This window comes from Saccharomyces mikatae, assembly GCF_947241705.1.
Source record: "Saccharomyces mikatae IFO 1815 strain IFO1815 genome assembly, chromosome: 16".
In the NCBI taxonomy this organism is placed as follows: Eukaryota; Fungi; Ascomycota; class Saccharomycetes; order Saccharomycetales; family Saccharomycetaceae; genus Saccharomyces; species Saccharomyces mikatae.
Genome location: NC_079271.1, coordinates 390,884 through 415,715, shown reverse-complemented (window position 1 = coordinate 415,715; position 24,832 = coordinate 390,884). Strand labels below are relative to the sequence as shown.

Here is a 24,832-nt window from a genome sequence, read left to right as displayed (position 1 = left end):
TTGACGAAAGGGGTAACGTGATTAGTGTCATGTAGCAGTCATTTTCGAATGAATATACGTATATATTTATATACACAAATAAATTCACCTATGTCGAAAAAAAAGTAAGACACTATATAAGACCAGGTCATATTCTTTTCTGTCCATTCTGCATCGATATTCATAGGCCTTGTTGCAACCTCTCTTGGAACTTGCTCTTTGCAAATCCCCACGCGCCTAAAAACCCTTTATCTAAATCTAATGCCATTTGGGGTTCATTTGTAGGTGGCTTGGAAACTCTGGATGCAATGGTGTTGGAGTCAGTTTCAAGGATAACACCATTATCAATGGTTTCATCAATAACTAATATAACCATATCATAATTTTCTTGAATGTTTTTTTTGTCCATGCCTGAGTTCAAAATCAAATCCAAAGCACCTCTGATAGCTGAAAAACCTTGCTGTAAAACAATTTCATTCTCTTCCAGCGAAGAGACTAAATATATCGTTACATCAATGTATTCTTTGTAAAGAACCAAATGATCCTCGAAAATCAAAATTTCTGAATCTTGCTTGTGAGTTTTGCGATGCAGTTGTTTCTCAAACTCTTTCTGCTTCTTCACTGAATTGAAGAGCAACTGGTTTCCGTCATCCGACCTATGAGGGGGTTGGTAATACTTTGCATAAATTCTTTCTCCTTGCTGATCCAGTATCAAAAAAGCTTGAACAGTATATAAAGATAGAGAGGACATCCTAAAACGATGGTGCACAGTACTCAAATTAGCAAGCCAGCTCACAAACCAAACCTGAATGCCTGGGAAATTTCTATCAAGCAACAATATAAGATGTTCAATACTTGTAGCTTGAATACCGTCAACGTGTTTTTTCACCTAGCAAAAAAGTGGCAAAACGGGTAAGCACACGATGCATTAGTTTTTTTTTCCTTCAATAGTTTCAATCTGCATGATGAGGATGATATGCTAAAATAACACTAAAATAATTTCTAGATTCATCAAAACAGGCCATTGACTAGGAACCTGCATCTATAGATTTTCCCTGTGCTATGACTACCAATCATGATTTTTATTTCGCACTCCTTCGCATATCCATCTTACAATTACTGAAGGCCCAAGGATTTGACAGGGCAAGACCAAGTCTCGTGGATGTTATGACCGATCTCTATGCAAAGTTTCTGAGTTTGTTAGCATCAGAGGTCAGCTCTATTGCTCAGGCGAGGTGTGATCAGGATGATACAGTTGCTTTGCAGGACATAACGCTGGCTCTGGAAAATCTGGGTGTTGTTAAGCCTACGAACATCCTGGATGTCTATGATGAAAATTCGGAACTATCGAGCTCACGAGGAATGGAGAAGTTTAAGGACTGGTGTCTCCATAGTACTCAGTTAATTGATACGCGAATAACTACATTACCTACAGTGGAATTATTACAAAATGAAGAGAAAGAATCAGACCCTTTGTCAACAATACCAGACTACCTCAACCAATTACTGCAAAATAAAGGCGCTAAACAAAAGCTAGAAACGAAGAACAGGAAAACGGATCTGATAGAAGATTTAATCAATAATAATGGATTGGATGATTGGATCAAATTAGTTATAGCAAGACAACGTATCAATATGATCGAACGGGCTTCCAAAAAAGAATCTCAAAACGTGGTCGCTTTGCCTCATATTGGGGGTTATAAGTCGTCAATTTTAAGTCGTCACCACCATACCACGATAACTGACGAAGACAGACTTCCTTCGGCTATGACACCAAGAGATGAGGATGCCTCAACAGAAATCCAAGAAAATCCGTATGTAACAAGTAAACTGCCGATAATGAGGACAGATAATAGGTTAGAAAACATAACTCTATCCTTTGAGAATGAAAAGCTTGAATCACTTGACGAAATCAAAAACCCCGACCAAATATCTCAAGAGACCAATAACGAACAAAGCTCTAAAGAGAACAACCAAAGTGTAACAGAATCACCACACGATGATGACCGTGATATATCGATGTTTCAGTTCGATTCAAATGTAGATACCAAATGGGCAGAACAGGAAGATATGGATAGTACTTTTCAGCGAAGAACCTCATTAGATTATGGGGGCTACTTTTAACACGACATTCCAGCATATTTTTCATTACCTATTACATCCATATTTAATTAATATCACGTTATTATTATATAATAGATTGTTACTTCATTAAAATAATAAGCCGTCAAACGTCCAATTTATTTTCTTTCTTAATCAATCATTCTTAATATACAGTATTATAGTTTTCTTATATATACATATCTGATGTTCGTATAGATGTGTGATTGTAACTCGGTTCAGATTGAACCTTCTATAATTTCTTTCTCGATTTGAATTTAGGACCTTTCTTACCAACCTTTTTACCTACATCTGCCCTTCCCCTCATCGCCTTACTGTCCCTTTCGTCATCTTCATCACCAAAATCATCGGAGTTTTTTCCATTTTTCCTGAATTTCAGCTTGTTTCTTTGACCTCTAACAGGTCCACTCTTCACAGCCTCTAAGTATGCATTGATTCCGCTTGTTACAGCACTCAATGGATCATCTACATTTGTAGAGGGGCCAAGTTTGCCTTTGACTACCAACTTGCCTTCAGAATCAAAATTAAACGCATCGTCATTGAATCTAGCCTTGTTTTGATTCTTATTGAATTTCTTTGGTCTAGTAGATGAAATATGGGCTAATGTTTGAGAATCTAACAAATCTAATGGGTTTTCACCGGATTCAACAATAAACTGCTTTGGCCCGTTCTTCCTTCTGCCACCAGTGGCCTTTTCATCTTGATCTAATCCACTATCATTTTCGTTATCGGACCCATAAACAGCTTCGTCAAATGCAGACATGAATCTAGAACCTTTTGTGGTCGCTCTATCGATAACTTCATTGGCAGGAGAAACTTCTTCGTCCTTGCGCTTGTTTCTATTACGCATCTTTCTGATATTTGTCAACAATTTTCTATCTTCTTCAGGAAAGTTAGCTTCAATATAGTCATACCCAAATCTCCTTATTAATCTTTCAATAATATGTTTAACTTTGGCTTTGAAGTGGCCAGTATGTTCATGAGACCACCTCAATAACTTTAGAAGTAATTCTGGTACTTTTGGCCTCATAAGTTCTTCTGGAAGGCCCAAAACACAAACTTTTGTAAACCCAATAGCGCTTTTTACAATTTCCCTAGAATTGGAAGTCAAGTAAAGTTCAATGGTATCATATATATCCATTAGTATGCCAGAGTCGATTTCATTCTTAAATTCAAAAACCAAACATGCGTAGCCCGTAATTGAACTACTAACCATATGTTGGGATTCACCAATAAGACCGGCAGAGATAATCTTAAAAAACTCTGATATCGATGATAGCTGATCTGGAGTGGCGGGATCGTAACCTGGTATTTGAGAGAGTTTGATAATACTATTTGGCTCATTCATTTTCCTACCCATGTTAATTAAAGTATCAAAAGCTGTTTCCCTAGATTTTTCATTCACATCCTTTGTGCTCAAAATAACCTCAGCCACGGTTCTAACAATAAAACCAAGATGGTCTAGAGGTAACAGATCTACTATGGTTCTGATCGCCGCTAATCTTGCTGCTTTGGCTGATGTTTGAACAGTGGAAGTGTTATCTACCATGACATTTTCAATATCGGAGATGAATTGGGCAACAGCCGTCGATCCAGATTCCAACTCAGAAAGCTTGGTTATAATTCTATAGGCTCTCTTTTGAATCAACGCATCAGTAGAATTAACGGTGAGAGAAAATATGGAGAATAAAGCAGAATAAGATGATGCAGGTAGGTACGTTATCATGCATATGATTAAATCTAACAGTGTCGCTGTCAATTGAGGCTTCTTCTTTTCTTTGTTCGAAGTTCCACTACTCTCTTCATTCATAGAATTTTTCAAAAGACCACACACGTTGTTAAAAGTTTTCTCCAAATCTTCCTTTGAAGTAATCTTCAAATATAGATCAATTGTTTCCAAGATATAACTTCTTGCATTAGGGGTAGTTTGTGTATAAACGTTGAACAAAACTGCTAAAAGGTTGGTAGTTTTAGTCGAAAGGTACTCTATATTCTTCTGCGCCTCAGAAATAGGAAAGCGTTGTAACAATATAACATTGTTAGACTGGGAACCTTCAGAATATGAGACATTACTTTCAGCCAAAACCTTTAAAGCGTGACATATAGTAGTCCTTAATTCAACATCACTGTATAACAAAGAAGATAGTTCTGAGGCAAATTCATCAGTGAACGCTTCTCTCAAGTCCATTGGCAGTTCACAGAAACGTGGTAAGGTGGACCAGATTTGATCAACGATGGTTTGAAAAACTCTCAATTGAATAGATTCTTCGGGAACTTTATCGAATTTAGATTGAAAGCTTTTGATGTATGGTACCAATTCGTTTTGAAATGTTGCAAGCTTTGCATTTTTGGTATAATCTCTGATAAGCGGCAATAACCAAGCCCTGCCAGGTCTTTCGGTAGATGGATTATCCAAATTTAAAGGAGCCTCTGCGAGTATGACTTCAGGGCCCATAGCAGAAATGGCGGCACCAATTACTAATTCAATTTCATTTCGTAAATCCATAAATTGCTCTTCATTTACTCTCCATGTATCGACTATTTTCAATGATTTCAGAAAGTGAGGATTGGATCTATATCTGAATTTATTAAATGCTGCCACCAATATCTTAAGAATCTCTCTGGAACAGTGGGAATACTTTATAGATAAAAAGTCAATAAAAGATTTTGCAATTTGACAGATAATTTCATCTACATTTTTAAAAGTTTTATCATTCACAATTGGTGTATACAATAACAAATCATCTTTAATGGAGTCGGAAAGGATTGAGATAAGACATTGAGAGGCGGCTTGGTAGACTTCTGGAGTTTCACTTGCTAAATAAGTGGACATTGTATGAAACACAGCAGGAATCTTACGTAATGCTTTCAATGGCTGATGTACTGCGTAAGTGGACATACCTTTAATTAACACAGCAATCCAAGACTTAGTCAACAAAGTATCTACATTTGAAGGTTTCAATGCAAATATTGTATCCAAGACTCTTAGATATTTATTTTCAGCCAAACCAGAAGAAACAGTAGTCTCTGCCATAGTTTTGAACATGCTCTCAAAACATTCAAATGACGCAGAAACGAGATATTGCTCTGAGCTTTTAGTGACTCCTAACAGTACATCACAAAGCGGCTCAATCTGTGAAGATGGCCATTGCCCAGTAGATATAACGGAAGTAACCAATCTCAAGGAGCGCATGACATCGGAATTGACGTCTTCCTTTGTTTTCTGTGCTTTCAATTGTTTATTCGACAAATTCGATAAATCATTTAAAATTCCTGCTAATTGCTTATCACAGAAGTCTGCTACGAAAGCTGCCGCGACATGCTCTGCAGTTGGTGCAACAGGAGGATTTGATAAGACTGAATGGACTGCGTCTAGCGCCCTCTTTCTAACCTTTGGTCTTACATCTAACGAAAGTTCAAGTATACCTTGCAACCCTCTCTTTGGGGTGACATTTAGATCGTAAGTATTGTTCCAAGCTTGCGCATCTTGAGCAATAAGAAGAGATTCTAAGCAGCCAATAGCGGCTCTGATAAGTGGGGCATTCGCTTTTACTGCGGTGATACATGGTGCAATTTTGGTAAGTATTTCAGAGAACTTCGATCTTAACAATGGCTTAGGAGAATAATGGAATATCAGATCCAAAAGATATGTTGACGAGGAAGCCAGATTGAGGTCTTTTATTTCATGAGTAGATGGGTTTACTGCCTGGTCTAATAGTGACATAAAAGAAATGATATAATTTACAATATTTTTTGAAATATCATTTGTAGCTTGGCCTGCAATATTTTCTTCAACGGCAGTTAAAATTATAGCAACGTGTTTCTGATTTTCCAATTTAGATGTTACTTGAGACCTAATTTTGGCCAACTTATCTTCCAGTTCTAAGAGAAAAGCAACTTGGTCTTGATCCATGATAAACTCTGAGATTTAATGTTCCAGTTTTTTGAGATGCCTTTGAAATCTAGAAGTTATCTGGTTGAATTCTTAATCAACAAAAAAATGAATCAGATTCTTTCGGAATAAAAGCTTTCCTTAGGAGAACTGACTACAATATTGCGATGAGATGAGATGATGTACTTAAAATTTTAATTACTAGAGCGAAAAAGAAAATTTTTCATCAAATATGTTCATCTATCATTAAAGACGGAAAAAAGTACATGATAAATTGCGATTTATTTTGAATACTACGTACGAAAGGGGATTATTTACAACTCACATAGTGGAGGGGGTCTGACATTCTGTTAAAGAATTGTGATCGAATACATTAGGTATGACCTGTGGTTTAGTACGAATAAGGTTGGCTAGATTTGGAAGGAAGAATAGTCCTGTCTATAATATTGTGGTGGCTAATTCCCGGAAGGCAAGAGATGCTAAACCGATTGAAGTACTAGGAACCTACATACCAGTACCCAGTCCTGTTACCAAAAGAGAACTGAAAAGGGGCGTTATACCCATTAAAGAGGTTAAACTTGACTTTGATAGGACAAAGTATTGGATTGGTGTTGGCGCACAACCTAGCGAAACAGTAACCAAACTATTACAGAAAGCTGGGATATTAGATGGCGCATGGATTACTGGCAAGAACAGTGGTATGAATAGGAAAGTTGTTTTTGAAAGGATGGAAACATTGGAGTAGAAAGGAAAATATGAAAAAAAAGAAGGGAAAAAAAGCAAAAATATTGAGTTTTATTTGATGCGAAGTGTATATGTGTTTTATATATATATATATATATATATGTGTGTGTGTGATATGATGTGTTTTATATCTATCTGACTTGTAAATAATACATTTATGGCCAAAAAAGTGAAGAAATTAAATTTGAAAAGAAATAGATGAAACTCTTCACATTTTTGCAAAGAGAAAAGAAAATTTAGTAGGGATTTCATTCAGTTAATGTCATTATAGTTGTGCGTTCTTGGTTCATCATCTTTTTTTATCTTTTGAGACGCAATAAATCCCTTTTTAACTTAAGAGAATCATTTGGTATAACTGAGGATTCTTCAGCGGATACATTACCTGAAGGCAAGCGAGTGCTAGCCAAAGGAGACGACATGATATTACTACGTTGTCTTGATAGTAGTGCTATGTTAAAATTAAATGCAGAATCAGTTGTGGGGGTTGGCGTGAGTAAAGAAAAGGCGTTACTGTTGCTAGCGCTTCCATTAGAATTTGTGCGAGCTAGTATGGGTTGTGGTTGCAGTTCCGATATATATTGAGATGACCCATTCCTGTTCTTCATTAAAGCATTTGATCTTTGCAAAGAATACCAGTTTAACGTACTGGTCATGTTTGCAGTTGAACTTGCATTCACGTTCGAGTTTGTATTTGCTAACGGGATGGGATCGGTGATATCTGCGTTAACAAATGGGGAGGGAACTCTAAGCATCTCAGAAAATAGTGGCGGGGGTGGAGGGGCCAAAGAAGTTAGAGATGTGTTACGAGAAAGATAGCCGTCTTTTCTTACCTCTTGCAACAGGCGTTGTCTCACCAGTGTTAAAAGCCAACTGTTCCTGTCACAACCGATATCCAATTCTTGGACCTCAGATTGCTGTATCGCTGCTTTAGCAACCCTATTCAATATGCCTGAGGGGGGATTTGCAGTGTCAAACGGTGTTACCGTAGGATCACTGCAAGTATTTTGATAAACCTCTAGAAGCAGGCCGACGAACTGGGGTGTAAAGGAACTGAATTGAGGGTTATTATTGTATATGGCATGTTGTTTAATGTTCTGAGGAAAATCGGAAACAGAACTCGCCAGTGAAGAGGCACTATTCTGTCTCGTTCTATTGACATTCAAGTAAGGTGGAAAATACGAGTTCTCCGAGTTTTTTGTTTGGTTGGAGCCGCTAATATTTATTGGTGTCATTACAGGAGTGAAAACGGGGGTAGATAAGTTTCTATCAAACGCGATCATATCATCGTAATCGCAATTCAGCAACGGCTGAGGTGCCTCAGTTTGGTGTTGAGCTTCCGGTTGCATGGGCAACGCACTCACTGGAGAGCAGTTATTATTTTTATTCTCTTGAGCTCGCCTAGAAGAGCCAGCGTGCAATCTCTTATGCAATCTTTCCAGCAACATTATTATATATTTCTATTGAACAAGTTCTTTTATAGACTGCGGAGGAAAAAGTATAGAGCCAAGCACAGATCAGAGAAACTGCACGCTACATTTACTAACGCTCTTATATATGTATATCTTCAAAAGAAACAGAGCTATACGAAAGAAATAGGAACAGAAATAGCAACAGGAAATAGAAACACTAACAGAATAGAACTTTGTTTAAACTTCGGAGTTCAAACGTCTTTTCCACACTAGTTCTTGGTGAGTCTCAATGGATTTGACGTGCCTATCCAGATTGGGTGACGCGTGAAGAAGCATAACTCCTCTTCACGTTCATTTGAGTTTAAAACAACCATTTCTATTTCCCAAAGTGGGTACTCGTTTTCCCCCTGCGCGAGTTCCGGAGCGGCAAGGAAATGTAGTGAGAAGCCGCCCTTCCCGCGCCGTTTTCCCAGTAGAGAGTCCTCTCTTCACCTTACACAAAAATCCCCTGCCGGTCTGCCGCCTCACCATGAGCCAGCGCGAAATCTGTTAACAGGCCTCATGCTGGCTCCGCTCGGCTCCATTACGCAATGCCAATCTCAAGGATAAGGAATAAACCACATTCTTTGCATGTGTTTTCACCTTTTTTAGTAGTCTCTATCTCTAACCGTCCGTATCTGTGCCGTCACTGTGTCATCTGATCCGATTTAACACGACCTTTCCGTGTTTCGATGTCTGTCAAGAAAATTGCTGCTCATATGAAAAGCAACCCCAATGCTAAAGTAATCTTTATGGTGGGTGCCGGGATATCTACTTCTTGTGGAATTCCCGACTTTCGATCTCCAGGAACTGGCCTATATCATAACTTAGCAAGATTGAGGTTACCGTATCCTGAAGCTGTATTTGATGTAGACTTCTTCCAGTCAGATCCCTTGCCATTTTACACCCTTGCTAAAGAGTTGTATCCGGGGATATTTAAGCCTTCTAAGTTTCATTATCTTTTGAAATTGTTTCAAGACAAGAATCTCTTGAGGAGAGTATATACACAGAATATAGACACCTTAGAAAGACAAGCAGGTGTCAAGGATGATTTGATCATCGAGGCACATGGTAGTTTTGCACACTGTCATTGTATCGGGTGTGGCAAAGTGTATCCTCAGCAGGTATTCAAGTCCAAGTTGGACGAGGAACCAATCAAGGATTTTGTCAAATGTGATGTGTGCGATGAATTGATAAAACCGGCAATAGTTTTCTTTGGCGAAGATTTACCGGATTCCTTTTCGGAAACTTGGTTAAGCGACTCCGAGTGGCTTCGTGAAAAGCCCAGCAATTCTGATGAACATCAGCAGCAGCCTCTCGTTATCGTTGCTGGGACATCACTGGCTGTTTATCCCTTTGCGTCCCTGCCTGAAGAAATTCCCCGAAAGGCAAAAAGAGTTTTGTGTAATTTGGAAACGGTGGGGGATTTTAAAACTAACAAACGGTCGACAGATTTAATAGTCAATCAATTATCTGACTCGTTTGCCGAGCAACTTGTTGAAGAATTGGGTTGGCAAGAAGATTTCCAAAAGATACTTACGGCTCAAACTGCAGTTACTGATGCCTCTAAAGAACGATTACTTGAGGTTGTACATGATTTGGAGAGTTTGAGTTTGAATCGGTCTGAACGTGATGACTCAAACAAGCAAGATAAGATGCCACGGCATACTGACTACCATGCTATTGATGAACATAAAAAGATGGTAAACAAGTCCTCTTCTACATAGCAGGCTGGCAACTTAATACCCTCCCCCTTTTTTTCCAGTATTTATCATGCGCGGCAATTTGTAGTATAAAAATAAACTAGACGCGTAAGTTGAGCTTGGTTGCCTTCGCGTTCCGATTTGCGTGTATATTCCCCCCTCATCCCCCTTCACAGATGTCAAAAAATGTATTAGTTTTGTCATGTAATTCCGCTTTGGCCAATTAGGTCATGAAAGAAAGCGTTGAGTGGTTTCTTCCTTTTTAATTTAGATAAATGCTCTCATGATATGTACATAATTTAGATGAAACTGTCGTCCGTCAATTTAATTAATCAATCTCACAATTAAGCTTTCGTTGGCCGTTTTTTTTTGATAACCTTAATTATATAAGCAGTTGTAGAATTTCTTAATTGAATCTGTACTTCTGGGCAGAATCTCTCTCAAAATCGTTAACCTACACTGTTCCAACAATCGTGTAATTCTCCCTCTCCCCACGTATACACCCCACATATTCATTTTCGGGCATAACTACTTTAGATTCTTATATTTTAATATCTATTAATATTATTTATTAACCAAGAGGAAAGTATACGAACTTGTTCTGAAATATGCTAAAAGAGTTGTTCTAGCCGTGCCTGTATCAGTGAGATATTGCTAAAACTATTATAAAGTTAAGCCGCCCAAAGAAAAGCTTCATTAAAAAATATCATACTTTCGTGCGTAGATGTTGCGGAAGTCCCTTTGACTTGAAAGAGTAGCATACACGCGTCAGTAAAAGTAGTGTTGGGATCGTTGTATACGAAATCATGATATACCGTAAGGGTTTATTATAATAGTTACACCATTTTATATAGGTTTATAGAAGGAGAATTGGGTGCGGGGCTGAAAAGTGGCTATAAGAATATTGTTTGAAAGGAATCACATCATTTCAAGTTAGTTAGAATATCGTTTTTCAGATTGTAAAGTAGTTGATATTGGTTTACTGTTTGAATATCAGCTGACGGGTTTGTAAGTAACTTGAAGATCTCTAAATCCGTAGGGAACAAGTTTGGAATTGATACTAGTTTCTTCAAGATATCCGGGTCATTGTTTAAACAGTCTTCAAAACTGATACTTTTTTGAATTAAACATTTGATTAACTGAAGACAAGATATGTTGATTGACGGTAGAAGCACTTTTGAGTAATTTTGTTGCGGCAAAGTATTTTTCGTTGTGGAACTGCTGATATTCAGTGTTAATTCACTTAACTTCAATAGTCCAGATCCAATATTCTCTTCCGAGCTTAACCATACAAATGGTAAATTTTTGTTAAAATTGAAACAGGAATCTTTATTGTTGTTGTCGTCGTTGTTGTCGCCGTTACTGCTTTTATTATTTTGGCTGAATGTAAATGCATTATTAGATAGGGGTAGTATTTTTTGTACAATGACTAAAATGCTGGTTAAACTCTGAGAAATTACTGGAGAAAATTGGCAAATCAACGAACTTGGATCGGACGATTGTGATAACACTTGTTGGAATGGTATAACAGAAAATAAAAATGACACCAGATCATTCAATAGGTTGTGTTTGTTACCGTTATTTTTATTATTATCATTGTATAGATCCAAAAGTCTCTGTAATAACTTTCCATCTTTATGGTTTTTGTTACTGTTGCGGTTATAATGATTGTTGGAGAATTTATTGTTCAGTAAAATTGATTTGAAAAAATTCAAGTTAGGTTTTTCCAATGAAAACAATTTGGCCAGAATATCTACACCAAAAGTTTGATATTTACCCCATTGTAGTTGAAATTCGTTGTAAGTTAAAAAATCGGAACCAAATGATGACGAGGATGCCATTGGGTTAAGTTTTGGTTGACCAAAACTTATAACTAGAATAAGAATCAATAAGCAATCGATGGACGAATTGATCTCTAATAAATGAGAGATGTTCGATAAAACAATAACCAAATCTTTCTTGAAATTTAGTATTTTCCTATTGCATGCAAAATTCTCAGGATGAATAAAAAGTAGCCAAAGTAAATCTGACACAAATCTTTTCAAATAAAAATTTCTTGACATAATTCTAGAGTTATTATCAGAAAACGAAACGTTCCTTAAAATCATTGAGATGGTAGATAATTGATCGTTTATTAGGACCTTGGGATCTTCCGCCCCTCTACTATTTATTCTTGTGAAGGGATCATCGATTTCATCTTTAACTTTTTTCAAGGAGTTCAAATAGGGAATTCTGTGGATTTTCAAAGGAAACTGATTCGGTAAAAACCTCACTGGTTCAGGCAAGAGATCCCAATCTTTGACTGAGGAAGATGTAGACTTTGTGTTTATAAAAGGTTCTGCGTTGAGATCAGTCTCCGTTTCAGTAGGAGTTGGAGGAGGTAATTGATTACCTGTCAAAGAGTCTACCATGATAGTAACGACTCTTTCATCGTTAGGATCATTTGGTGTAAGTGCACCGCTGTTGCTCAACTTTTCGAAAATTTTATGGACCGTTTTATCGTGTTGGGTAACGTAGTACTGATTCGATTCTATATCCTCATAATGATAATCTGAAGTTTTTTTGTGATATGGAACTGTGTTCTGGGCTAAATTTGATAATAAGTTCATTCCAAGTATTGCTAATGAGTCTAGTAATTCCGGATATTTAACCAAAGATATCTTTAGATTCGAGTCGGCACTTGTCACTAGCAGTGTGTTCAAGGCAGTATTTATCTCACCAAGATTCTTTGATTGTAGGGACATTGATAATGCATGCAAATTGATAGCACCTAATTCGGGAGCGAAGAGAAATATAGGTTTATTCGAATCTATTTTCTCACCTATTTTAGAAATGTAGTTAATGTCATAACCGTTATAATGTTTGATGTGATTCACCATAGGTTTATAATTTCTAATCATTGACCTCTTATAGACTTTAGGTAATTTTTTCAGTTCAATTTCATATTGTTGACGTAATTTTGTTTCCAATAGCAGTTTTTGTTGCTTTTGCTGATCTTCTAAAAGTTTTTGTTGTCTCTTTTGAAAATCGTCCCTTTCTTTACGTTCTAGTTCTAATTCCTTTTTAGTCTTCTTCTTCACTCTTTGTTTTCTCGGCTTCTTAACTTGCTGCTGTGTAATACTGTTATTGTTCATATTGATATTGATATTGTTGTTTAGTTTCTTTGGAATGTTTGCTGAAACTGGAACAATCCCAGATGGTGTGGTAGCTGAAGGTGTAGCAGGAACAGTAGCCCCGGGAACAGGTATAGGAACCGCAGGGGCTGGAGCTGATGGGGTATTAATAATGTTATTGTTATTGTTGTCCAATGTAGCGGCCTGTTGCTGTTGTTGAACTTTTTTCAATAGTTCTTGTAAAAACTGTTGCAAGAATATTCTTTTCGCTTGAGTTTCTTTTATTCCTTCTTGAGAAATCATATATCCTTCGTAAGGTAATAAGATTCGAAAATAAATTGATTCTAATTGTTGGTAATCAGCTATTTGCAGCTTTTGAGCTACCAAAGGCCACTGTTGGTTTCGTGTTACTTGTTCAGCACCACCGAATTTTTGAATCAACATATAAAGATAAAATAGATTAATCTTCCTGTTAGCAATTTCTGGTATCGATTGTAACGGCATATTCCTTTTCTTGCAATTTTCGATCAGAGATTTCATGAAAAGTTCATATTGTTTATTATTTAGCTCGGTAGATATTTTCTCTTGCAATACTGGGTTCAGACTTTGCAAGATGGACCTTTGTTGTTGCTGTCGTTGACTTTGTAACAACTTAGAATTCTGCTGCTGCTGTTGTTGCTGTTGCTGTTGCTGTTGCTGCTGCTGTTGCTGTTGCTGCTGTTGCTGTTGCTGTTGCTGCTGTTGCTGTTGCTGTTGCTGCTGTTGCTGCTGCTGTTGTTGCTGTTGCTGCTGTTGCTGCAGAGCTTGAAAACGTTGTTGTTGCTTTTGCTGCAAAGCGGCGAACATTGCAGCTCTTTCAGAAAATACCGTGTTGGCGTTCGAATTCGCATTATTGCTATTAACGGTGTTGGCTGTAGGAACAACAGTAACGTTATTACTGTTGTTATTAGTCATACTGTTATTGCTGTTATTACGCATACTGTTGTTGTTGCCATTTGTGCTCGGAACAAATTCACTACTTGCGGAGGATGACCTATCCATCAAGCTTGAGGTACCGTGATTAGACATAAGCTGGTTAGCCGTCAAACTATTGTTGTTGGAAACTCCATTGTTAAATGGCAAGAATTGTTGATTTGTATTTAGCGTAGGATTTGCGTTTGAATTTGGAGTAGAGGAAGAAGAATTTTGACTAATTGATTGGACATTAGTGATAAAATGGGGTGTTATGACATTATCATTCGCAGCCGCAGCATTATTGTTACTACCGCTATACAGTTGTTGCTGCGTTTGTAAAGGCAAATTAGAGGAATCAATAATTGAGTTCTTCGCTAAGATGGCCTGAGGAGACAGACTGTTCAAGTTCGCGTTGGAATTGTTAGATTCATACGGAGAATTAAACTGAGGAGACTGATTCTGAATGAAATTAGCAGCCTTTGCACTGGTAACGTTAGCGGTAGCATTGTTGACGACCGCTGTTGGAGAAGTAAAGTTCGCGCTAGAAGTTGTCATGCTGTTGTTATTAATATTGTTGTTGTCGTTATCGTTGTCGTTGCCATTGTCGCTATTCTTATTGTCATTATTAGAATCCGGATTCTGGTCAAAGGGCTTCGAGTCGAAAAAATTCTGGAAATCGTCCACACCATTGGCACCGGCATTCAAGTTGTTGTTACTGCCATTATCATTTTTATTGTTATTATTGCTTGTACTATGGTTTTTATTAGTAGTATTAATATCGTTATTATTATTAGTAGTATTAGTAGTAGTAGTAGTATTATTATTATTATTATTATTATTATTACTCAAATTAAAGAAATCCATCTTTATTTATTACTATTTTTATTATTATTATTATTATTATTATTATTATTATTATAAGACACGAAAAGAAAGAGAAAATCGAGATAAAAAAAGAAAATTATAAGAGTAATGAGTGGTAAAAGGAATAGCCGCCAGTCAGTGATTATTACTCGGTGAACAATATGCTGTAATCTCTGGAAAGTAACAACGCGAAATGCCAAAGTAGAGGTGGTGTAATTAGGATAGAGCCACACAACAATTATTTTTAGGAAAAATAAATAATGAAAATTAAGGTAAACAAAGTGTGATCAGCTGTCTTGTTGTGTAGTGTTTTTGCGGTATAAATTATTGTTATTCAATACGAATGGTGAATACCGGAAGGTGGTTGTGACTAAAACGCAATGTGAATATGATTACCTCTGACAACAACAACAGAAACAACAACAATAATGCATAGTGGTGATAATACGTAAAGTCAATCAGCGTTCAGTTTAAAAAAATCTTCTCTCGGTTCTTTGGGGGAGGAGGGGGTGGCGTCGTTTCGTAATCGGAGATACTCGTAATGCATATCACGATAAACGTATGATCCGGGTTAGAAATTTTTTATGCGGTTATTTCTGTGGGAATCCGGGTGCGGTGGCATCATTCTCCGACGAGGACTGGGTGGAGCGCTCAAACAGGGGGTACACCCAGACCTGCGATCAAATGTCTTCTCTCGCTCGGCGGCTATTTAACATGCGCACCATTTTACGAAAGAGAGTGAAAGAAAGAGAATATAATGGAGGCTAGTATTAGAGATGGGAACAAGAGCAGTAAAGAAGTACAATGACGGATAATTCAGTAGTTTACGATGTTCTAGTAATTGGATGTGGTCCCGGCGGCTTCACTGCGGCGACGCAAGCTTCACAGGCAGGCCTGCGTACAGCCTGTGTTGACCGTCGTGTCTCTTTGGGAGGCACCTACCTCATAGACGGGGCAGTTCCGTCCAAGACCTTGCTAGATGAATCTTATTTTTACCGACAGTTACGCCAGCAGGAAGCCATGGAAAAGCGTGGTGTAAAACTGCTGTCTGCAAAATTTGATATGCAGGCAGCACAGAGCGCACTCAAGCAAACTATAGAAGGTTTGAGTAATATGTACGAGCGCGAGCTTTGTAAGAATAGTGTTACTATGTATAAGGGAACTGCTGCCTTCAAGGATTCTCACCACGTTGAGATAGAACAGCACGGTATGGACAGGTTTATGGTAGAAGCGAAGTACATTGTTGTGGCGACTGGGTCTGCGGTTATTCAGTGTCCGGGTGTTGTAATCGATGAGGACAAGATAATCTCACCCGGCAGGGCTTTGTCGCTGGATTACGTACCTTCACGTTTTACCATCATGGGCGGAGGCACTATTGGACTGGAAATCGCGTGCATATTCAATAATTTGGGTTCGCAGGTTACCATAATCGAATCTCAGGGCGAGGTGTGTCAGAATATGGACCATGAGTTGGCTTCAGCCACCAAAACACTCTTGCAGTCTCAGGGTGTTATTTTTTTGTTGGATACAAGAGTGAAATTTGCGGAAACAGATGTTGCTGGTCAGTTGAATGTGACGTTACTGAACAAACCGTTGAAGAAAGCACATGTACATCACTGTGACGTATTGATGGTTTCTATTGGCAGGCGTCCCCTTTTAGAAGGCTTGCATATCTCCAATCTTGGCTTAGACGAACGGGATTTTGTGGAAAAGATTGATAAACAAAGTCTAAGTCTGCTAGGATACCCTCATATTAAGCTCGTTGGTGATGTCGCTATAGGCCCCATGCTAGCGGCCAAAGCAGAGAAACAAGCTGTACGGGCCATTCAGTCAATTAGCAGTACATGCCCCATCGTAACTCCGACTTGTAGTTTTCCACCAAATGTACTCTATTGCCAACCCCAAATAGGTTGGGTTGGATACACTGAAGAGGAGTTAATTAACGCTCGTGTCCCATACCAAACAGGTAAAGTTTTCTTTTCGGAAAACATAAGATACAACACGTTACTGTCACAGAAGGAGAGCACTACAGTTTCTTCTTTCATTAAGGTATTGGTCGATTCTCATACCATGAAACTACTGGGTGTTCATATGGTAAACGACGATGCAAATGAATTGTTGTCGCAGGCGTCCATGGCGGTGTCACTTGGCCTTACCGCCCATGATATTTGCAAGGTAACGTTTCCACACCCAAGCCTATCGGAATCGTTTAAGCAGGCAGTTCAGTTAGCAATTGCGAACGGAAAATTACCTGGTGTAAATGTCCGGGAATAGGCAAACATTGCAAATTTCCTTTAACCCCACCCTCACACCATACTCCCTGATCAGCCCATAGCAAATCTCGTCCAAGTCGATCTGGTTGAATTTTTGTCCACCCTTCCATAACGCTATTGATATGTTACTCATAGGAAGAAAGCAGTAACGAGGTTTTCCCCTCTCACCGGGCATTACGATGATGAAATTTATCTGTAATTTTATCGTTCTTAGTCCTCCCTCTCTCATGATTCTCTCCACGACCAACGAGTCACCATTGTTTGTTAGGTAGCATTTGGTTTTTCTTTTCAATAAGTTGATCAAATCTTGGAAAATTCTGATTCTTCTAGACTTGATCTTGTCAAATTCGTAAAGACAGAATAGACAGCTTTGAAGATTACGTGTAGCGAGTAATTGTCTCACTTTCAGCCTAACATTTGCGGAAATTCGCAAGATCTCCCATTTCACCAACGTGGAATCTTCGAATTTATAAAACATTTTAAACTGAACTTCAAACGGATTCATTGTATTTCTGCAGAATTTATAGTTGACCAGCAAAACCTCAATCCCATCATTATGCTCGCGATCCCTGGATTGTACAGAGATTTGAAGGTGCGGGTACGTATGGTCTCTCAAATAACTTAGCCGTAGATTCATATTCAGCAAAGGTAGTGTGTCGTACTTCGTTATTAGTTCCTTTTGCAAATTAGTCAATCCATTGATACTTTGGACCTGCTTGCGGTCATTCATCACAAAATTGGAGTTGGAAGACGAAATTGAGATTAAATCAAGAAAATTCTGCGTAATATCATTTTGCAGGACATCACCATTTTTAGGTTTCTTATCAGCACTTTCCTTGGTTAGAATATTTTGGTACGACTGGATCTCTTGTAGAAGAGTGTTTCTCCTCGTTAGCAAAGCTTCTTTCTCTTCCTGTAGTTTTAAGGCGCGCAACTCCTCATCATCTAGCAGCGATAGTTGTTGCTTCTCGTCATCATCAATGTTTGCATTCTTTCTATCTTTGGGCGGGCCCACAGCTTCTTCCAGATTTAAGTGAGAGCTTGATCTGTCTTGTGAATTTGTCGTATCAGAAGTAAAATCCATTTGTGTGGTTTTTTATCTGCCCTGTACTTAATATGATAACACTAGATCTGAACTAAATACTGTTTATATAAGTCCAAACTACGCGTTCCTGATTTTTCGGCCGACTTCACCTAATAGATAGCCATCATTACGACCACCATTAAGACCATCATAATAGACACGAGCGCATATATGCTGTGACTTTCAATGTTTGGAGTTCAATGAGCAACCTGCGTAAATATCAGTATCTGGATTTCCTGGCACATTGTTGCTAGACAGCTTTTCTTTTTTTCAATATGCGAAGCCCACGTGGCTCAATACAGCGCAATACAGCGTAATGCAGTATCTAGCACGTGCATGCGGTTCTGCAAGAGCGAGACAGAAAGGTGGAAACACAATTACAACAACCCTGACTTTCGAGAAGGCGTTCATACTCGAAGAACTTTTAAATAGAGGGCCAAGTGTGGACTACATCAGGCATCCTCTCTCGATCTCACTTACCTTTTGAACATAGAAAGGGTCCATTGACGGGTAATAGTACGCATAACACGGATCTAATTTAAGTCACCACTCCTTAATACGACTATTATTGTCACTATTATCTATCTACCCTTCAGCATTTAGTGAACAACAGAATTTGTTCTTGTCCCTTCGTTTTTAAGATTTAAGATGCTGTTTGGTATCAAACTAGCTAATGACGTATATCCTCCTTGGAAGGATTCTTATATTGACTATGAAAGGTTGAAGAAGTTACTGAAGGAAAGTGTCATACATGATGGTCATGGTGCCGTCGATAATTGGTCCGAGAGAAATGAATCAGATTTTGTTGAGGCTTTGGATAAAGAACTAGAAAAGGTTTACACATTCCAAATATCGAAGTATAATGCTGTCTTACGAAAATTAGATGGTTTAGAGGAAAATACTAGATCAGCTGAGCAAATTCAGAAAATAGATTCTAAGCTGTTTAAGAACGCATTAGAAGAATGTTTGGATGAGACTCAACGATTGGATAATTTTGACAGATTGAATTTTACGGGGTTTATTAAGATTGTAAAGAAACACGATAAATTACATCCAAACTACCCTTCTGTGAAATCTCTTTTGCAAGTTAGGTTGAAGGAACTACCATTTAATAACTCAGAAGAGTACTCTCCCTTGTTATATAGGATCTCATACTTATATGAGTTCCTGAGGTCAAATTATGATCATCCAAATACGATGTCTAAATCATTAGCAACTACTTCCAAATTATCGCATTTTTCTAATCTTGAAGACACAAGTTTCAAAAGCTACAAGTTTTGGATTCACGATGACAACATAATGGAGGTTAAAGCAAGAATTTTGAGGCATTTACCTGCTTTGCTTTATGCATCTGTTCCAAGTGAGAATGACGATTTTGTTGATAATATAGAACCAGACGTTCGCGTGCAAGTTGGAGCGCGCCTAAATATTGATGGAAAGACTAATAGTCTTTCTAGTGATGCTAATAGTAATGAGGACGTTGAGATTGGAGGATCAAAGAACGTTATTTTTCCACAATCATATGATCCAATAATCACGACACTGTATTTTGACAACGAATTTTTCGATCTGTATAATAACAGACTAATGAAAATTAGTGCTGCACCTACATTAAGATTGAGATGGATTGGTAAATTACTAGAAAAACCTGATATCTTTTTGGAAAAGAGGACTTTTACAGAAAATACCGAAACTGGTAATTCTAGTTTTGAAGAAATCAGACTACAAATGAAAGCCAAATTCATCAACAATTTCATTTTCAAAAATGACCCTAGTTACAAGAACTATCTAATCAACCAACTAAGAGAAAGAGGTACTCAAAAGGAAGAGTTAGAAAAACTATCCAGTGACTTCAACAATATTCAAAATTTCATTGTTGACAAAAAGTTGCAACCAGTATTGAGAGCTATTTACAATAGAACTGCTTTTCAAATTCCTGGAGATCAAAGTATTAGAGTTACCATTGATTCCAACATCATGTACATTAGAGAGGATTCATTGGACAAAGATAGGCCTATTAGAAACCCTGCCAATTGGCATCGTGATGATATTGATTCTAATGTTCCTAATCCCTTGAGGTTTCTGAGACCAGGGGAATATTCAAAGTTCCCATATTCGGTGATGGAGATTAAGGTAATAAACAAGAATAATTCTCAAATGCCGAATCATGAATGGATTAAGGATTTAATTAATTCGCATTTGGTCAATGAAGTTCCCAAATTTTCTTTATATTTACAAGGTGTCGCTTCCTTGTTCGGTGAAGACGATAAATATATCGACATTTTACCATTCTGGTTGCCCGATTTAGAAACTGACATCAGAAAGAATCCACAAGAAGCTTACGAAGAAGAGAAGAAAACTTTAGAAAAACAAAAAACCATTCATGATAAACTTGACAACATGAGAAGATTATCTAAGATCTCACTGTCAGATAGAACGCCCATTGGACGACAAGAGCAAAGAGATCAGAGTACTTGCCACACTGCTGCTGATTTAGAGGATCACGAATCATCTGACGAAGATGGTACTACATTACCCACGAAATCTGCAGTCAAAAAGAAAAAGATTAAAACAAAAGCAGCATTTCTAAAAATCCTTGCTGGGAAAAATATCTCGGAAAATGGAACAGACCCCTACTCCGATGATGCAGATAGTGCCTCTTCCTTTCAATTACCTCCAGGAGTTAAAAAACCAGTTCATCTTTTGAAAAACGCTGGCCCTGTCAAAGTTGAAGCAAAAGTTTGGCTTGCCAATGAACGTACATTCAATAGATGGTTGAGTGTAACAACGTTGTTGAGTGTATTGACGTTTTCTATCTATAATTCGGTGCAGAAATCCGAATTTCCGCAGCTAGCTGATTTGTTAGCTTACGTGTATTTCTTTTTGACCTTATTTTGTGGATTATGGGCTTATAGGACCTACTTAAAAAGATTAACACTAATAAAAGGTAGAAGCGGTAAGCATTTGGATGCGCCCCTGGGTCCTATCTTGGTTGCTGTTGTGTTAATTGTCACTTTAGTTGTTAACTTTAGCGTGGCTTTTAAGGAAGCGGCTAGGAGGGAAAGAGAATTAATAAACGTTTCCTCCCAGTCTTCGTTACCCAGTACTCTGAAACCGATTCAAGATTTTATTTTCAATTTGGTCGGAGAATAAGAACGATAGATGTCTTACAATGTATATACATATACCGAATTAGTATCAACTGAGAACATAATTGATTGATCGTTCTTTTTAGTTATCTTACATTTCCGTATTAAATCATATTGAGTAGTCTTGTCTTCAGTTGATGCCCGACCGCCTTCTTTTTTTATTTTTAAAAATTTGAAATGCACATTGTGAGAAAATGTACTAATTGCCAAAGCAAACCGCAAGGGCAGATAAGTTTGTTATTGATCTGACGAATTGATTTTGATAGGTGAAACTGTCGTTAATATCCGATAATACTTCAGCCTTTTTTCTTTTTCTTCCACTGACTTCTTAGATATCATAAAATAATGTCAGTAGAAGTAGATAAGCATAAAAACTCCCGACAGCATAATAATAACAACGCCTATTCCCCCTTATTTTCACCAATTTCCACGTATAGGTGCTACCCAAATCATCAGAAATTTAACAATCGTACTAAATCTATAAGATCAGTTAGTTTTAGTGGTGTTCATAAGAGAAGAACAAATACGTCAAGATTCAATTATCTAAGTGACCGTCGCGTTTTATCAATGGAAGAAGTGATGAAAGATAGACCAGAGAGAATTAAGAGAGGTGGTCTTATAGAAGGCCTTAGAGAAACTTTTTGGAATTCGGGTAGATACTTGTGGCACGCACTTGTGAAAAATGAACCTTACGATACCAATAGTACTGAGGTTGATACAAATGATAATAGCGATCTTGAAAGCAGAAGCTCAAGAGTCAGCAGTAGCATACAATATAGCGTACGTGAAGAGTCTCCTTTAGACATAAGAAAACACAAGTCCGATGCATCCATGTGGGTTTTACCAAACAAAAAGAGAAGAATTGCGCATGAAGACATAGGTACGCCTCTAGACTCATCATTTAGCTCTTTGACTTCCCAGCAAAATGGTCATGATAAGATTTCTAGCATAACATTATCAAGGGATCCCTTTGGTTGGAGTAAGTGGAAGACAAGTGCCATCGGTTCTAACCCAAAAAGTGGAACTTCTGCTCAGAGTTGTTTTGATAAGCCGCAATATGGAACAACCTTCATTAGAAGAAAAAAACACATGAAACAGAATATTAATAATACTAAACTGGTATCAAGAGCGCAATCTGAAGAAGCAATATACTTGCGACAAATATTCAATGGAGAATATAAAGTCCCGAAGATATTAAAAGATGAAAGAGAGAGGCAGTTGAAATTAATGGATATGGATAGGGAAAAAGATACTGGCTTGAAGAAGTCTATAATCGAATTAACTGAAAAGATTAAAACAATTTTAATTGAAAGCAATAAGAATAGAATACAATCGACTGGTGAAAATGATGATGATTTGGTATTTGTTAAAGAGAAGAAAGTATCATCTTTGGAAAGAAAACATAAGGATTATTTAAATCAAAAGCTAAAATTCGATAAATCTATATTAGAATTTGAAAGAGATTTCAAGAGATATAACGAGATTTTGAATGAAAGGAAGAAGATTCAAGAAGATCTCAATAAAAAGAAAGCAAAGCTGGCTAAAAAGAAATTGGTTCCTGAACTAAGTGAAAAAGAAGACAATCAAGTACAGAAAGTGTTTGCATCTAGAGAAAACACTCAATTAATGAACAGAGATAACTTAGAGATAACTGTACGTGATTTCAAGACCCTGGCGCCAAGAAGGTGGCTTAATGACACTATCATTGAATTTTTTATGAAGTACATTGAAAGATCAACTCCTAATACAGTAGCATTTAATTCTTTTTTTTATACTAATTTATCAGAGAGGGGTTATCAGGGCGTTCGGAGGTGGATGAAAAGGAAGAAGACACAACTTGATAAACTAGATAAAATCTTCGCGCCAATAAATTTAAACCAATCTCATTGGGCGTTGGGCGTAATTGATTTAAGAAAGAAAACCATAGGTTACGTAGATTCGTTATCGAATGGTCCGAATGCCATGAGTTTTGCAATTTTAAATGATCTACAAAAATATGTTATAGAGGAAAGTAAACATACAATGGGGGAGGACTTCGATCTGATTCATTTAGACTGTCCACAGCAACCAAATGGCTATGACTGTGGTATTTACGTCTGTATGAATACATTATACGGGAGTGCTGATGCTTTATTAGATTTTGGTTATAATGATGCGATTAGAATGAGAAAATTCATTGCGCATTTGATTTTAATGGATGCTTTAAAGTGAGTATTTTTCATACATACAGTTATTCATTAGTTACACGTAGGTAGAAATATTCAGATCGTTTGATAAGGAAAGAGGCGTAATAAAAGCTCCAAAAAGATAATATAAAAAAATTCAGTGATGAGCTAACATTAATTCAAAATGGCTTGAACCGTTGATATAAATTTCTTAATTATTGAAATGTGAGTATACTGGACCATACGAATAATGGTAGCGTTCGACCTGATACGAATTTCTTGTTTTGAAATGAAGTCAGTATTTTCTTTCTTTCATTTGTTTTTTTTGCGGAACGAATATTGTGTACTTCTTACGAAACATAATATTTCTCTCCTCTGAAATGAAAAATATGAGAAGAAAATAACTATAGTATACGGTTTTTTACGAATAATTAATTACTTATGACTAGAAACAAATAATAACGCTACCGCGGATAGATTATCCTGGCCGTATCTTCTTTTCCATTTTCTTTCTATAAGCTATACCACATCGGCTACACAGCTCCACGTTCCCATTGGGTCCACTCCGCCACTGGGAAGTCCAAGTGTCACCACATGTGGCGCACTCTTTTGGTTTTCCGTTAGGGAGTATAGTTTGCTTCTTTCTGCTTTTCGGTCTATGAACTGCTGAATATTTCTTTCCATTGGATGATAGTGGCAGTGATGGCAAGGACAAAGGCGCAAGTATGGTTGTATTACTTAGAGACCCACCAACGCAATTTTCTCCGTACAATTTTGAACCCAGTGCAGTGTTTAAACTTTTGATTTTTTGTTCGAGTATATCTGCTCTTTTCAAATATGGATTGACGGCGGTGACCGGGGCGCTACCAACTGAATAGTAACAATCAGGGTTGGCAGCAATGAACAGAACCATTTGTACAAAACGATCAAAGTGAAACTTTGTTCTGCGATTAGAGCTATCAATACTGTTAAATTTCTGTTCTTTGTTATATAACATAATATGAGTGGAAAGCACTTTCTACTCACGTACTTATAGATAATATATTGCTATAGTAAACCAACTGGTGAAGCAAATACTGGTTGCGCTTGAGATATTGATTTTTTAACTAATATTTGAGTTATAATCATTTCCTTTTTATTTTATATACACAGTAATTTCAGAAATATTGGTACACTTTAAGAAAAGACCCAATGAATGTAAAAAAATGGCTATTTATTGACACATTCCCTTTTTTATATGAAATCGAATTTTGTGGTGTCTGACATGAACAGCTTCCTGCTTTTCTGTGAACACGCGGTGCCTAAATTGGACCCTCGGATATTTGACAATAGGCGCGGTTGCT

At 37.4% G+C, this 24,832-nt stretch overlaps 12 protein-coding genes across 12 annotated transcripts; 6 read left to right on the top strand and 6 right to left on the bottom strand.

Annotated features, from left to right (window-relative positions):
• Positions 1–160: 160 nt before the first annotated feature.
• RET3 (coatomer subunit zeta) lies at positions 161–730 on the bottom strand (the record flags this gene model as incomplete). The annotated part of the gene is made up of 1 exon (XM_056226239.1): positions 161–730. The coding sequence occupies one exon, from the start codon at positions 728–730 to the stop codon at positions 161–163; it is 570 nt and encodes a 189-aa protein (XP_056079978.1).
• A 311-nt stretch (positions 731–1,041) lies between these two features.
• On the top strand, positions 1,042–2,103 carry TAF3 (Taf3p; the record flags this gene model as incomplete). The annotated part of the gene is made up of 1 exon (XM_056226238.1): positions 1,042–2,103. One exon carries the CDS (start codon positions 1,042–1,044, stop codon positions 2,101–2,103), a length of 1,062 nt encoding a protein of 353 aa, XP_056079977.1.
• A 229-nt stretch (positions 2,104–2,332) lies between these two features.
• Positions 2,333–6,013, bottom strand: RRP12 (mRNA-binding protein RRP12; the record flags this gene model as incomplete). The annotated part of the gene is made up of 1 exon (XM_056226237.1): positions 2,333–6,013. The coding sequence occupies one exon, from the start codon at positions 6,011–6,013 to the stop codon at positions 2,333–2,335; it is 3,681 nt and encodes a 1,226-aa protein (XP_056079976.1).
• Positions 6,014–6,371: 358 nt separating this feature from the next.
• On the top strand, positions 6,372–6,737 carry MRPS16 (mitochondrial 37S ribosomal protein bS16m; the record flags this gene model as incomplete). The annotated part of the gene is made up of 1 exon (XM_056226236.1): positions 6,372–6,737. The coding sequence occupies one exon, from the start codon at positions 6,372–6,374 to the stop codon at positions 6,735–6,737; it is 366 nt and encodes a 121-aa protein (XP_056079975.1).
• A 298-nt stretch (positions 6,738–7,035) lies between these two features.
• On the bottom strand, positions 7,036–8,181 carry CIP1 (Cip1p; the record flags this gene model as incomplete). The annotated part of the gene is made up of 1 exon (XM_056226235.1): positions 7,036–8,181. The coding sequence occupies one exon, from the start codon at positions 8,179–8,181 to the stop codon at positions 7,036–7,038; it is 1,146 nt and encodes a 381-aa protein (XP_056079974.1).
• Positions 8,182–8,876: 695 nt separating this feature from the next.
• On the top strand, positions 8,877–9,911 carry HST2 (histone deacetylase HST2; the record flags this gene model as incomplete). Its single annotated transcript, XM_056226234.1, has 1 exon — positions 8,877–9,911. One exon carries the CDS (start codon positions 8,877–8,879, stop codon positions 9,909–9,911), a length of 1,035 nt encoding a protein of 344 aa, XP_056079973.1.
• An 899-nt stretch (positions 9,912–10,810) lies between these two features.
• Positions 10,811–14,818, bottom strand: SWI1 (Swi1p; the record flags this gene model as incomplete). The annotated part of the gene is made up of 1 exon (XM_056226233.1): positions 10,811–14,818. One exon carries the CDS (start codon positions 14,816–14,818, stop codon positions 10,811–10,813), a length of 4,008 nt encoding a protein of 1,335 aa, XP_056079972.1.
• Positions 14,819–15,622: 804 nt separating this feature from the next.
• IRC15 (Irc15p) lies at positions 15,623–17,092 on the top strand (the record flags this gene model as incomplete). The annotated part of the gene is made up of 1 exon (XM_056226232.1): positions 15,623–17,092. The coding sequence occupies one exon, from the start codon at positions 15,623–15,625 to the stop codon at positions 17,090–17,092; it is 1,470 nt and encodes a 489-aa protein (XP_056079971.1).
• On the bottom strand, positions 17,066–18,175 carry CTF19 (Ctf19p; the record flags this gene model as incomplete). The annotated part of the gene is made up of 1 exon (XM_056226231.1): positions 17,066–18,175. One exon carries the CDS (start codon positions 18,173–18,175, stop codon positions 17,066–17,068), a length of 1,110 nt encoding a protein of 369 aa, XP_056079970.1.
• A 648-nt stretch (positions 18,176–18,823) lies between these two features.
• VTC3 (vacuolar transporter chaperone) lies at positions 18,824–21,328 on the top strand (the record flags this gene model as incomplete). The annotated part of the gene is made up of 1 exon (XM_056226229.1): positions 18,824–21,328. One exon carries the CDS (start codon positions 18,824–18,826, stop codon positions 21,326–21,328), a length of 2,505 nt encoding a protein of 834 aa, XP_056079969.1.
• A 341-nt stretch (positions 21,329–21,669) lies between these two features.
• On the top strand, positions 21,670–23,535 carry ULP1 (SUMO protease ULP1; the record flags this gene model as incomplete). Its single annotated transcript, XM_056226228.1, has 1 exon — positions 21,670–23,535. One exon carries the CDS (start codon positions 21,670–21,672, stop codon positions 23,533–23,535), a length of 1,866 nt encoding a protein of 621 aa, XP_056079968.1.
• A 432-nt stretch (positions 23,536–23,967) lies between these two features.
• Positions 23,968–24,486, bottom strand: ECM23 (Ecm23p; the record flags this gene model as incomplete). The annotated part of the gene is made up of 1 exon (XM_056226227.1): positions 23,968–24,486. The coding sequence occupies one exon, from the start codon at positions 24,484–24,486 to the stop codon at positions 23,968–23,970; it is 519 nt and encodes a 172-aa protein (XP_056079967.1).
• Positions 24,487–24,832: the final 346 nt, after the last annotated feature.